Consider the following 13,044-nt stretch of genomic DNA (forward strand, 5'->3'; position numbering starts at 1 on the left):
CATCATGATAGTTAATCGAGTTGTAAAATGACCACATTGAGGACGGAGCTAGCCAGACTGCCACGATTGTTAGTTTTTAATGTGACATACATAGGTCGACGAACTTACTCCAAGTGCGTTTGTTTTGCTGAGTATTCCGGATGGTTGTGGAAGGTAAGGTAAATAGACTCGTCCAGATACTTTGTGCATAACCTAAACCAGGTAGTTGCAATGGCTCCTCTGTTGAATCAGAAACTATTTCTGTTGACTCTGCTGTGCTTGTGTCTTTGGACCTGGTCTGCGACTCAAACGGCGACACCGGAGGGCTTCCCACTCCAGCAAGTTGTCGATGTTCTTCGACCTCTTTCTCCAACTGTCGGAGATATCTGTCCTACTTGTGTCATCAGTCAGATTTCTGCAACAATCACGATCAACTGACCTCTCAGAAACCACAACCCGATTGACTCCTTCCACAAACTCACACCTCAGTGAGCGCCGTTGACAGTTGGCGCATGGCGCATCACCGGTACATTATATCTTACTATGACGGCAAGCAATGCATCTGTGAAGCAGGTAAGTGTCTATTCAATTATAACCGCCTGACTTGCGAGAGGTCATGCTTACGCATTCGCCGTCCGTCTTGTCTTCCGCGGACCATAACTCGAACCCCTTTCCATTTTTTCCAGAGTAGTGATATGGGATAAGGATGAAAAGATACAACTCTGAAGATCAGTATTTTCATATAAGTCGAATTTCTTCGGAATCCCCAGCGTACGTACCCCGCACCCGAAAAGGAGTGATTATCTTCAGTGGAGCATAAGGCCAATTCTTTGTGGAGGAACAACCCTATCCTAACCCGTTATTGACAGCATTTCAGTGGCTCTCGTGCTTTTCGCCTCTTGAAGGATAGTTTTACCATGAAAGGTAAGCTTTGGAGGCCTACTGCGTCGTTTATCCTCCCTATTGATTCGTCCCCACACATCTTCGGGAGACCCATCCGATGATGGCGGCAAATCTTTCGGCTTTCTCGGGTTTGTACTGGATATATTGCCATATACGGAAATTATAACACATTATTATGGAATTTGAGAGGTTCTGCAATTTAAATATTGATGGTTCTCATTTAAATATTCAGGTAGTAGTCAATACTGGTTTGTTTAACTGTGACCATAATACATATCAGATGGTGCTAAGGCTTAGAAAAACTATACATTTTCACAATACAAAAACAAATCGTTGTAAAAAACATCACAAGAGCGGAACTCTATTCCATGAGTTCCGCAATCGTAGCATCCAAATATTCCCTCTGATGGATCAAGAAGGTCTTCATATCTGAGATACTGAAGGGACGCTGTCCCAGTTGCTTTTGGCGTTCGTTCTCCAATTCAGCACGAATCCGCTCTTCGAGAACCTTCAGTCTGTACTCAGACCATTCCCTGTAAAGCTCCAATACGTTGCTGATAGACCGAACTCCAGTAAGAACACAATCGTCTTTCACAAGCGGAGATTTGGCGCGGAACGAAGTGATCATGCTAATGCGTTCTTTGCCTCCAAACGCCTTGAGAGCCTGGTGTTCAATATATCTGCCTTGCATAACAACGGCAGTTCCCTGTGGAGTCATTAGTAAGTATACCACTCTTATACCTTAGCTCTTTTAGAGGTGTTTCAGTAACTTACCATCGCAGGCCCGCGAACCTTCATGATCTCATCACTAGCTGTCTTGAGTGCAGTCTCTCCTCCAACCATGCCGGTGTAATCAGAAAGCATCGTAACACACACAAATGGGTAACTGTCCCAGTGCCATGCAAAGGCAGACAAATCCTCGTCCTCTGATTTGGTGTTGTTCAGAACCGTCGTAGTCTGGTCATTCACCGAGATATTGATGGCGGCGATCTCATAGTTCATGGCAGGGATAAGATCAATGCCAGCCACCTCTGAGATCTTTGCGAGAACCTCTGGGGAACGCCAGACATCGTAAATGAATGGTGCGCGTCTAATATCGGTAGTCAGCACATGTGAGGCCCCGTTCGGACCTCAGGCAAACTCACGCAGGTCCCATACCCCGAATAGTGTTCTTCACAAAGGACGACGTATATTGGCATTCATCAAGCACTGGCCTGCTGAAAATCTCTGCTCTCATTTGCTTAATGGCTTCCTCGTTGAAAAGTTGGAATGGTGCAGTGACTGCGTTCGGGGAGATTCCCTGGCCTTCAAGGCCGATCTCCTTCATGGTGTAGATCTTCGACGGAGGGTGGTAGTTCATGTGCATTTTGGGGTCGAAAGATTGCTTTTCCTCGATCTTTGCTTCATCGATAAGCCATTGTGGCAGTTCGTTGGTTGGACGTGCTCCTGTGAGTCTCACAGGGCCAACCACTGTGTGGGAGATCGTTGGGGGTCTAACGGTTGTAGTCGACATATTTGTTGAAGAGGTAGTTATTTGACTCAGGAATATTGAGTTTGTTGTAGTCGTGTGGATCTTTCCAATATTGTGATGGAAGTGAGGTCGTTTATATAACCTAATATGATCTTGACATCAAGTTGGAGATACGCTACTAAAAACGCTCGTGTGACCATAACTCTATCAACCAGGGCGGATTATCCTTCCGATTAGCTCTACATATTATCCAAGAGAGGCAAACTATGTGGTGGTCCTAAATCACGAGTGCCGTATCTCGGTTCAATCGGATTGGGGAGCTATATCGGATTCATCGGGTGTTCGGCTGCTGTTGGCGATGCCTACCATTTCTGGGACTTTCACTAAATCTAGCTCCGCGAAACCCGAATTTAGCAATATGAAACGAAGAACTGAGAAATACTATCGCTATCTTACATAGTGATCAAAAATGACCGTTCAGACAGGGGTGTTAAATGAAGCTAAGATAAGATATATATTAATGCTATGATTGCTGCTAGACTAATGAGTGAGTACTGGAACTTGAGGAGAGTATTTAACCAACTCAGCATCGCTGGAGAACTAAGCTCTGTAGGAAGCTAGTGGAGCCCGAGGGTTGCTCTTGAAAGTTAGATAGAATGTATGAGAGCCACCGTGGAGTCTGGAGAACGAGAATGCCGGGTCTATGGAGCTGGTAGTACTCCCCAGGATGTCCATAGAGATTTCAAGTATTATAAATGCCACTGTCTTTCGTTATCCGTCTCTCGCCTTTCGGATTGTATCTATCCTTATTCAAATCCCCCTTTCCTATAATCATGTGCATGAAAGAAGCCCCCATGAGCGACGGCATAGAGGATGTCAGCCATGGCACGGATGACTATGACGCCCAGGACATTGAGAAGCCAGGAGAAGTCGTCGCTGGTACGGGCCAACTGCAACGACGTCCCGAAAATCGGCAAATTCAGATCATGGGAGTCGGCGGTGCTATCGGTACGGCACTCTTCATTAGCATTGGTGGTGCCTTGCCAAAAGGTGGACCACTAAGCTTGCTTCTCGGCTACGCGATATACTGCCTTAGACTTGCTTGTGTCAACAATTGCCTGGCCGAAATGACTGTTCTGTATCCTGTCCCGGGTGGGTTCATCCGCCTGGCTGGTAAATGGGTCGATGATGCTTTCGGTTTTATGGCAGGGTGGAACTTCTTCCTCTTTGAAGCCCTTTCAATTCCATTTGAAATCACCGCCATCAACATGGTGCTCTCGTTCTGGAGAGATGATATTCCAACTGGTGCCGTGTGTGGTGCATGCATCGCTGCTTATGCGTAAGATTAGCTCAATAAGCTCCGCCTTCCATGTTTCTATATAAGCAACATTGAACTGAATATTTCTCTAGTCTTTTAAGCGTCTTCGCTGTCAAGGTATATGGCGAAGCCGAATTTTGGGGGTCCAGCGGTTAGATAGCTTTACTTATAATGCTGTTCCTATTCACAATCATCACGATGGTTGGCGGCAATCCTCAGCATGACGCCTTCGGATTTCGAGCCTGGCGTGACCCGGGCCCTATGGCTGAGTACCTTCACACCGGAGACCTAGGCCGTTTCGAGGGAGTCCTCGCTGCTCTATGGACGGCTAGCTTTACTATTATGGGCCCGGAATTCATAAACCTTATAGCCGCTGAAGCGAAACGACCACGAGTCCACATCAAGAACGCTTTCAAGGTTATATACTGGCTGCCATCAGTGTTGGTATTCTCGTTGCCTATAACCACCCGACCCTTGTATCTGTGTTTTTGACAAATGCTGGAGGTGGTACCGAAGCGGCATCGCCATTCTTTCTTGCAATGGAGAATATGAAAGTTGCGGGACTTCCGCATCTCATCAACGCCCCCCTCATCACCACGATCTTCTCGGCTGGAAATACATACATGTACTGTGCGAGCCGAAGTCTATATGGCCTGTCCTTGGACAGCCATGCACCAAGAACGGTGTCCCGATATACTGTGTGATCGTCGTGATGTGCTTTCCCCTACTGTCCCTTCTTTCCCTTGGAAATGGGTCTTCGCAGGCGCTCACTTGGCTCAGCAATCGTATCACTGCTGGCGCTATCATCGACTACATTGTTGTCTGCGTTACCTACATTTTCTTCTACCGAGCCTGCCAAGCACAGTCCGTAGATCGCAAGACTTTCACCTAAGTGGGCCGGTTCCAGCCGTACAGTGCCTGGATTGGATTGACTGGAAAATGCCTCATCGTTATCTTCTACAGCTACTCCAGCTTCACTCCTTAGGACGTCTCGAACGTTTTCACTCACCATACCATGCTCATTCTAGCGCCGGTACTATACATCGCTTGGAAATTATCCTGGCGTACTAGGGTAGTTAAGCCTGAGGAGGCCAACTTGATCTGGGAGAGACCAATGATTGATGCGTATGAGGTGGGTCTTACCTCTCAGCCGAAGGGGTTTTGGGCTGAGATACTTGAGACGGTTGGGTGGAGGCGAGTTCGACAGGAAGAGCAAGCCTCAAACAGTTGTTGATTATAGAGATCTTAGCGCTATGAGGGGGTCAAGGGGATAGGTTTATAGATATAGACAAAGTGGGCGCGCAGACAAATGATATGATTCATCTTAATAGGCGTAAGCAATAGATACAATTTTGACAGCGAGCCCCAGCTATTTGCTGATGGTTGTGAATCAGTCACTCTCAAATGTGATAGGAAACCATGGTCCAGAGGATAATACGGAAGCCATCTGGGAATCGATTGGAACAGGTTGAAGGCTAAGGCCTCCTCAAAGGCATCACTTCCATCTACTCGGTTTAGATTATGTGATTGTAGTATACTGACCACTAGGCTAGTTCCAGATCATGTGACCCTATCATTATAATGCTCTACATACAGAGACTTAGTACATACGACCACAGGGTGTGGAGAACAGGGCTTCCCGTCCGCTCAGCCGTACTTAAGCCACACGCCGGGAGGTTAGTAGTTGGGTGGGTGACCACCAGCGAATCCCTCCTGTTGTATGTTTTTTTTATCAAAAGGAATAGTCATGCCGATAGATGATGAAATGGATCCCCTGCTATCCTAGCCATAACTAGTCTATTGACAGCTGTGGGCAATATGATGTGTGGAATAGAATCCCCATGGGGAACCCGAACTTCCCGAGCGGCTATGGATGGCCGAGGCGCGGAGTCGGGATCGACGGGACGGCTACTGCTAAGACAATATTGATCCTCTAGAGAAACCCGACGATGCCGAACATCTACACATTTTAGGGAATAGAGGGTCCCATTTGCTTTTTTTTTTTTTTTTGTTATTGTTATTAGGTCGGTGTACGATGCCGACATTGTATCCTTGATATACCAAGGAAAATGATAGCACAGTCCGATTTCTTCCACTGCAGAGTTATATCAGAACAAAAAGCCGTGCCGATTGTCATCCTCTTCTCCATTTAGTCGCATCCTCTCCATCGCTTTCTCTGTTGACCAGACACATCAACATCAGCAAAATGCAAGCAGCCAACCTTCTCCAAAAATCCCTCAAAAAAGGCGAACCCTCCTTCGGAGGCGGGCAAATGCTCCCCGGAACCAACCTAACCAGAACCATATGCCGGTCAGCACGCAACCTCGAATGGCTCCTCATTGACCTCGAACACGGCAACATCTCCGATGACTCAATGCATGAGATCGTAGCAGCTACCGCAGCATGTGGAGTCTCACCCATCGTCCGTGTCGCGGAAGGTCAACCTTGGATGATAAAACGAGCATTAGACTCTGGCGCCCACGGCATCCTTGTCCCAGTCACCGATACAGCCGAGGATGCGAGGAATGTGGTCCGATATTCGAAGTTTCCCCTGTTGGAAATCGGGGTTTTGAGAGTCTTCTCGCGGTGGAGAAGTTCGTGGAGCAACATCCTCACGGTGGTGAGGTGATAGAGATCACGGGTATGGAATACTTACAGCAAGCCAATGACTCGCTTGTCATTGCGGTGCAAATCGAAACAAAAGCTGCTCTGGAAAATGTTAGGGAAATTGCTGCTGTCCCGAGTGTTGATGTTCTGTTTATTGGGCCTTTTGATCTCAGTGTCAATATTGGTCACCCTATCACCAACCCTGAGAAAATGGATCCTGAGCTCGTGAAGGCTATTCAGTCAATTCATGATGCTGCCCGGGCGGCAGGAAAGGCTTCTGGAATTTACTGTGACACCGGTGAGCAAGCGAGGGAATACTCGAATAAGGGTTTCCAGATGATGAGCGTGATGACGGACATGGTGGGGATGAGGAAGGTGTTCAAGCAGGCCTTTGATGCTGCCAAAGGAGATTTATAGAATTTTGTAATTAATATATTTATGCCTCCAATGATCAAGTCGTACAATCTTCTGTGTTGAGGATAACCTGTTCAATTTACTATTTGCCTTCGAACAATCTGAAACGATAATATATATTTCGGCTTACAATGGTGGTCGATTGAGCTCGACAGACCCGAGCAAATCTTGATCCAGAAATTTTGCGGTAGATAAGTATTGAATAAATCACCGAAGAAAGCACAGGAAAGGAAGACTAGTCCCTTATTGAAACTCCGCCTATCTTAGCGATTTTTATCAAGCATCCACCAAACTTAATTCAAAGACCGCTGCGTTCTTGGACCCCCTGTATACGGCAGTTAATTGAAGTCTCGGATTTGCCTCATAGAAGATGGCTGTCCAAACATGGAGTGGCTTTGCTAGACAATTCAGGCTCGCAAGCATATGAAAATCAAGTTCGTTGAAAAAACGAGAGGCATGTTCGCCCTTGTCGGGATCGACGAAGTCATGTACCAGGATCCTCGAGTGATATGATCTCATTGCGTTTGAGGCATGTCTGAGTATATTTGCGCAGGTACTGCGAGAAGGAAACAGGCGTTAATTATTGCTCCCAAGTAACGGGGATCGATTTTCTTTACACACCCAGGCTGATTGTCCATCATGATATGGCTTAATATGTAAACATCTGCCCCCTGGACCGGCTGTGGAGAGTGTAGGTCATGTGCCTGCCATTCGATTCGCCCGGCGACGGATTGTGGTAAGTTTTCAGTTTGAACAGTTTCAACAACACTGGTTTGGTCCTGGACGATGAAAGACATCATTTCGTACTTCTCAGCAAGTCGGATCGAATGGTGGCCTTTGCCTCCACCGATGTCAACGACGAGGGCATTATCTCTTAACACATTGAAAGGGTAGATGCTCTCGATAGGGTCATCTAGCGGTGTGTTATAGTGTCCTGCCATTGCACTTGCAAAGCGCTGGCCTCGGCGGAGGTCAACAGCGTTGTAATACTCGTATAATGTTTTACTCGCTGCAGAGCTTGAGTGACCGAATTTATTGCGTAATCGCGGAGCAGGACTCACTTTGAAATGCGTCTTGAAATGCCGCCTGTCCAGAGTGTTTGGGAATCTGAAAGGCTGTCTTAGAGAGACTTCTAGTGAGGTGCGCTCCGGTTAAGAGGCCATCATCGGTTCTATGCGGTTAAATAGGGACTGTACACGGCGCAGAATTGGACAAGAGATTCTACATACATGTAGTCGATCAAGGAGGAGAAATCATCGTGCAGAAGGCACAGTGACCGCTCGTTGTGACGGTAGCATTGTGGGAGCGTTCATCTTCGATGAAGCACTCCCACGCATTGTCGCATTATCCTGTCTTGCTTATGTCAATCTCAAGTTACATATCCAAGTTAAAAGACCTCACTGATTAGAACGACGGAGCTGCCTGTCTTTGCAGCCAAATCCACAAGTGAAATTGTCCCACCGTTTTTGGGGACATGTCGATGGACTTTCAAACTCAACACTAGCGAGAGGGCGACACTGTCAACATATCCCCATGCTGCGTTTGCGATCCATTCATATGGCTCTGTCAGCAGGGCTGTGAGCTCCTGACAGGCATTTATCACTACTTGTATCTGGTCACGCTCTTGGACTGTTGACCTCATTGAGCGGGATTTAGATATATTGGCAACCGCACCAGAAGCATGTTGTGTTATAAGGGAGGTTAGAGCCTCCGCTCTTGAGTGAAGACTGTTTTCAATAGACATTGGAGCGTCAACGAAAGAGGCTGGGGATACACGGGTAAATGGAGAAGCCGGGGTGGTGGCTGGGCATATATTTTTATACACCCACAGTCGCTTCCTTTTAGGGTGGGTTAGTTAGGACCACCTACACCGTCCTTCGTATTGTTAGATTTGCTATACTATAAAGGAAAATGGGGTCAATCCAATTGACCGTATACGTGCAATTCATTGGTGCAAATATGCATTCGCTAGAGCCCCTGACATAGAGAGCTTGTGCAGTCCTCGAGAGATCTGGTGACCAAGGCGCACCCACAGACGAGAGGAAAGGCAATAATTGCGATGAGCAACTGATTCAGATGTTAATTCCCCCTTTAACTATAAATACAGGTCTTCAGTAGAGTATGATACCATATGGCCTATCTTATGTCTTAGCTCAATTCCTACCACCGCAGCAAAATCACGATGATCGCCCTTGTAAACAGCTTCATAGTCTTTGTGCTGAAGGTACTGACGGGGGCATTCCTGTGCGTCGTGGCATATCGCCTATTCGTCCACCCTCTGGCTTCAATTCCGGGACCGCGCCTGGCAGCCGTCACAAACCTATACCATTTCTACTACAGCGTGGTTCGAAAGGGTGGTATGCTACACCAACTCAAAGTTCTGCATGAAAGATACGGTGAGTGAAATTTTACTCCTACTAGGGTTGCGTTCTTATTCCCAAACAGGCCCAGTCGTTAGGATAGGTCCAAACTCGGTACGCCTCAGCCAGCCTCCACGACCGCATTGAAACATGTAAACCTCTAATCGGCCTTAGATACACTTTGCCACTTTGGAAGCTTACCGCGATATTTACCACTCCCGAGAAACAAGCAAGGATCCTACATTCTACAACGCTTTTTTCGTACCTGATGGAACGTTCTCAACCTTAAGCCATGCAGACGCAAAGAGCCTCAGAAAACCCTGGCTGCGCATGTTTTCGGGTCGCGAGTCGATAATTCAAGCCAAGCAATTTATCTCGCAGGTAAGCTACACACTATTCGTTCCCACAGCCCCGGAATAAAAAGCGTAACCAACAATGGTTAGTCTCGAAAGCTCTGCGATCGCCTAGATTCATCCAGTGGGCAACAGATCGACATGTATATAGCATTTCGATGCTTCGCCTTTGACTTGACGATGCAATATGCATTTGGCTCCACGTTTGGCTCCCTTGAACAACCCGCCTTTCGTTGCCCGATCCTCCTAGGTATCGATGATCTGGTGGTGACGCTGTGGCTGCAGAACCATTGGACTTGGCTGCAACAGTTGATTGATTATTTCAGCCCTTGGAGTTTATCCATTCTGTATCCTGCGAGTGCTGAGTTATTCGCTAAACTGGCGGTGTGTATATACACTCATGCTCACACTCTCTCGGGTAGAACCTTGAATTTCTCTGACGAAGCCCATCAACTGCGATTTAGGATCTCGAATGCCACCTCGATCGACTCCTAACTGATGGTCCAGACACGGAGCCCAAGGGTAATCAGCTGCCATTTTTTATGGCAATGACCATGCAAGGGGATGATCACCAGATAGCACTACGTAGCAGGTCGTCCCTTATGTCAGACGCCTTCACCATGATGTTTTCCGGTGCTTATACTGTGGGGACGACACTCACTGTAGCCACTTACTATGTTATGCGGGATAAGCACCTCCTAAGGAAACTACAACAGGAGCTAGAGGTGGCGTGGCCAGATAGTGCAAAGCCCTGTCCGTCACAGACCGTCTTGGCTAAGTTACCATATCTTGTGTGTTTCTCCTTTTTCTGTTCCAAATGACATACCTTACTCACTGTAAATACAGAGTGCTGTCATCAAGGAAACCCTCCGCCTCACAGGGGGCGTGAATTCACCGTTCGTGCCTCATCTACCAAGTAGTGCGCAGTAAGCCATTAACTACAAAGAACTAACATTGGAGACAGAATACCACGGTTAACACCTGAAACTGGGATGATAATTGCGGGGACTGATGTTCCTGGCGGGGTTTGCGCATCCTACATCCCATGCAATAAACAAACTAACACCGCATTAGGTCCAAGTATCGAGCAGTAGTCACTTTATCCATCATGATGAAAGTCTATTCCAAAGCCCATGCCAGTTCAACCCCGGTCGATGGATCGTCGGAGGCAAGGAGATGCAAAAGCTCGAACTCAGTTTTTCGGTTGGGCCACGACAGTGTCCGGCAATTGGGTATGAATCTAGTATCCCGATATGGATCATGCGCTGCTCCCTAGGTGCATTCTGTACTCTCTCATGGGCTATACTTACGTTGGTTAGCTGGACTATGAGCGCACTGCATGTGTGCCTTGCCTACATCCTGAAAGACTTTGAAATCGAATACGAGGATCGGGGGTATGTGACATGTTCCTTTTAAGTTTTCGAGAGTTAACTGGTCCATCCTCCCACAGCGAACTCCACTACAGGGATTATTTCGTACCGATTATTGCTGGGCCTAATGTCCAAGGTCAAGTGAGGCGGAGATAGTTACATATCGCACGTTCTGCAGCGGTCAATAGGTCAGCTGGGGCTCAAATCGGGGTCGATAGACCTGTTTAGCATAGAACAGATGAATATATAAACCGACAGCTCCTGCTGTAGAGATCACCCTGCCTATCCATACAAAACATAGCCCCTTCGCAATGGCCACCTCAGCTTTATCCGCAGAAACCCTGTTCGACTCTCTGGGTCAACAGTACGAAGATGCCTACATGAACAATCCAACCCTCAAAGAAACGGTAACCGATGCCATCTCCCTCCTCCCTCCTCAATCCCATGTCCTCGACGTAGGCTGTGGCACGGGCAAACCAGTCGCAAGCAACGTCGCTCTGGCCGGCCACAACGTACACGGCATCGATATCTCCACTGCGATGATCAAGATCGCGTCATCCAACATCAAGGGTAAATTTGAAAAAGCAGATATGCTCACTTTCCAGCCTACAATGAAATATGACGCTATATTCTCCATCTTCTCTATGTTCCAGCTCACCCATTCGCAGACATACACCAAGATGCTGAACTACTGTGACTGGCTCAAACAAGACGGGGTATTAGTTCTAGGGACCATCCCCGCTACATCTCTCGTGCATGATGAAACTCTCTATGACAGCACTGGAAAGTTGGTTCGCCACGCCGATCTGATATTCATGAACCATCGCTTCACAGGAACACTGTACACAACTGCTGGCTGGCATGACCTGGTCCAGAAATGTGGATTTGAAATTGTCAGCGAGAAATTTGCGAGCTTTTCCTCCCCCCCGCCGTACGAAAAGGAGATCCAGGATCATTATTTCATCATTGCTAAAAAGGTCGTGCAGCATGCACTTATGGCTCCTTATCCCCTTCCAACAAAATACAGAGGGCCGCACCCGCTGAGTGAGGGCGCCTGGGCACCATTCTCGGAGAGACTTGTCCGGGACGAGTTCGATGCCGTGCTTGATATCCTGAAAGGAAATAGAAGGGTTTTGGATGTGGGCAGCGGTCATGGGAGTATGCTATTTTGCCTCCCCTGCAGTTCCTAGCCCTGACAGCACCGCTTGAGGTGCACCTACCGAATATCCGCTGATAGGAGTTAGGGCTTCCCATCGAACTTGCCAACCGCGGCGTCCAATCCTACTCCATCGAACCGAACGCCGACAGAAACCAAATCCAAACCGCAAAGGCACAGGAGAAAGGTGTCGTCATTCGCTCCGGATCAGCTGAGAATATCCCCTTTCCCAGCGGATATTTCGATGCAGCCGTGGCCATGTGGGTTCTGCATTACGTCCAGGATCTGGAGAGGTCGTTGCACGAGATAGCCCGCGTCGTGGACCCGGCATCCCCTGAATCCAAAATCGTGATTGTGCAAGGTGCCCCGGATAACGAACTCGTGAATCTCTTAAATGATGTCTGTGCATCGTTGTCGGCTGATAACACCGCTGTTGACCACCAGGGGTATCTTTTGCATGAAGCAGCCAGAGTTTTTAGTGAGTACGGTTTCGGTGATATTCAGATATCTCGGGTGAATGCATTCTGCAGTTTCCCTGAGATGGACCTAAAAGAGAGGTGTGCAAAGGCGGCGGAGGTACTGGCGGGATTCTGGTTCCGAGACGATATCAATTTGGAGAGGATGAAGATGGCCCTCATGCCGCATTTGGAGAAGCAGTTTCGGGACCGTCCAGAAGAGGTGGGAGATGAGGTTGCTGTTCTTGTTGCGAGACCTTTCCGGAACTAGAGCATGCGTTGGTGGTTATTGGTGAATCTAGTAGCGCTAGGAAATGTGCAGAACCTGACCGCTCGATTTAGTCCGCGGTACAATATCCAAATTTATTTGAGAAGAATCAAAGCAGTTCCATTCAATTCCGGTGTATGTATGTACTGATAACCATAGAAAGGATCTATCCCGCTGAAAGTTTCTTATTTCAGCGAAAGTAGCGGATGAGGTGCCGGAAACTTGCTACCATCCTCGTCAACTACAATTGATGATAAGTACACTCTGTTGTTTGGTTTAAAAGAGTATAGCATAAAGAATGACACATAATCGGCTATCATAATCCCATGATATTCTGCCTTGTGTGTCCGCCTTCAAGAAGGTACACTAGACCAGGTTCTGTGACAGTTT

The 13,044-nt window shown here is 47.6% G+C and overlaps 7 protein-coding genes across 7 annotated transcripts; 4 read left to right on the top strand and 3 right to left on the bottom strand.

Annotated features, from left to right (window-relative positions):
* Positions 1-1,243: 1,243 nt before the first annotated feature.
* AO090103000196 (uncharacterized protein) lies at positions 1,244-2,395 on the bottom strand (the record flags this gene model as incomplete). The annotated part of the gene is made up of 3 exons (XM_001826737.1): positions 1,244-1,588; positions 1,657-1,972; positions 2,028-2,395. 3 exons carry the CDS (start codon positions 2,393-2,395, stop codon positions 1,244-1,246), a joined length of 1,029 nt encoding a protein of 342 aa, XP_001826789.1.
* An 812-nt stretch (positions 2,396-3,207) lies between these two features.
* Positions 3,208-3,696, top strand: AO090103000195 (uncharacterized protein; the record flags this gene model as incomplete). Its single annotated transcript, XM_001826736.3, has 1 exon — positions 3,208-3,696. The coding sequence occupies one exon, from the start codon at positions 3,208-3,210 to the stop codon at positions 3,694-3,696; it is 489 nt and encodes a 162-aa protein (XP_001826788.3).
* Positions 3,697-3,932: 236 nt separating this feature from the next.
* Positions 3,933-4,563, top strand: AO090103000194 (uncharacterized protein; the record flags this gene model as incomplete). The annotated part of the gene is made up of 2 exons (XM_023233401.1): positions 3,933-4,111; positions 4,227-4,563. 2 exons carry the CDS (start codon positions 3,933-3,935, stop codon positions 4,561-4,563), a joined length of 516 nt encoding a protein of 171 aa, XP_023093849.1.
* Positions 4,564-5,877: 1,314 nt separating this feature from the next.
* AO090103000193 (HpcH/HpaI aldolase family protein) lies at positions 5,878-6,695 on the top strand (the record flags this gene model as incomplete). Its single annotated transcript, XM_023233402.1, has 2 exons — positions 5,878-6,265; positions 6,304-6,695. 2 exons carry the CDS (start codon positions 5,878-5,880, stop codon positions 6,693-6,695), a joined length of 780 nt encoding a protein of 259 aa, XP_023093848.1.
* A 512-nt stretch (positions 6,696-7,207) lies between these two features.
* AO090103000192 (uncharacterized protein) lies at positions 7,208-7,633 on the bottom strand (the record flags this gene model as incomplete). The annotated part of the gene is made up of 1 exon (XM_001826733.3): positions 7,208-7,633. One exon carries the CDS (start codon positions 7,631-7,633, stop codon positions 7,208-7,210), a length of 426 nt encoding a protein of 141 aa, XP_001826785.3.
* Positions 7,634-7,945: 312 nt separating this feature from the next.
* AO090103000191 (uncharacterized protein) lies at positions 7,946-8,334 on the bottom strand (the record flags this gene model as incomplete). The annotated part of the gene is made up of 2 exons (XM_023233403.1): positions 7,946-8,049; positions 8,094-8,334. 2 exons carry the CDS (start codon positions 8,332-8,334, stop codon positions 7,946-7,948), a joined length of 345 nt encoding a protein of 114 aa, XP_023093847.1.
* A 2,752-nt stretch (positions 8,335-11,086) lies between these two features.
* AO090103000189 (uncharacterized protein) lies at positions 11,087-11,984 on the top strand (the record flags this gene model as incomplete). The annotated part of the gene is made up of 2 exons (XM_023233405.1): positions 11,087-11,933; positions 11,959-11,984. The coding sequence occupies 2 exons, from the start codon at positions 11,087-11,089 to the stop codon at positions 11,982-11,984; spliced, it is 873 nt and encodes a 290-aa protein (XP_023093846.1).
* Positions 11,985-13,044: the final 1,060 nt, after the last annotated feature.

Source organism: Aspergillus oryzae, chromosome 8 (assembly GCF_000184455.2).
Source record: "Aspergillus oryzae RIB40 DNA, chromosome 8".
NCBI classification, from domain to species: domain Eukaryota; kingdom Fungi; phylum Ascomycota; class Eurotiomycetes; order Eurotiales; family Aspergillaceae; genus Aspergillus; species Aspergillus oryzae.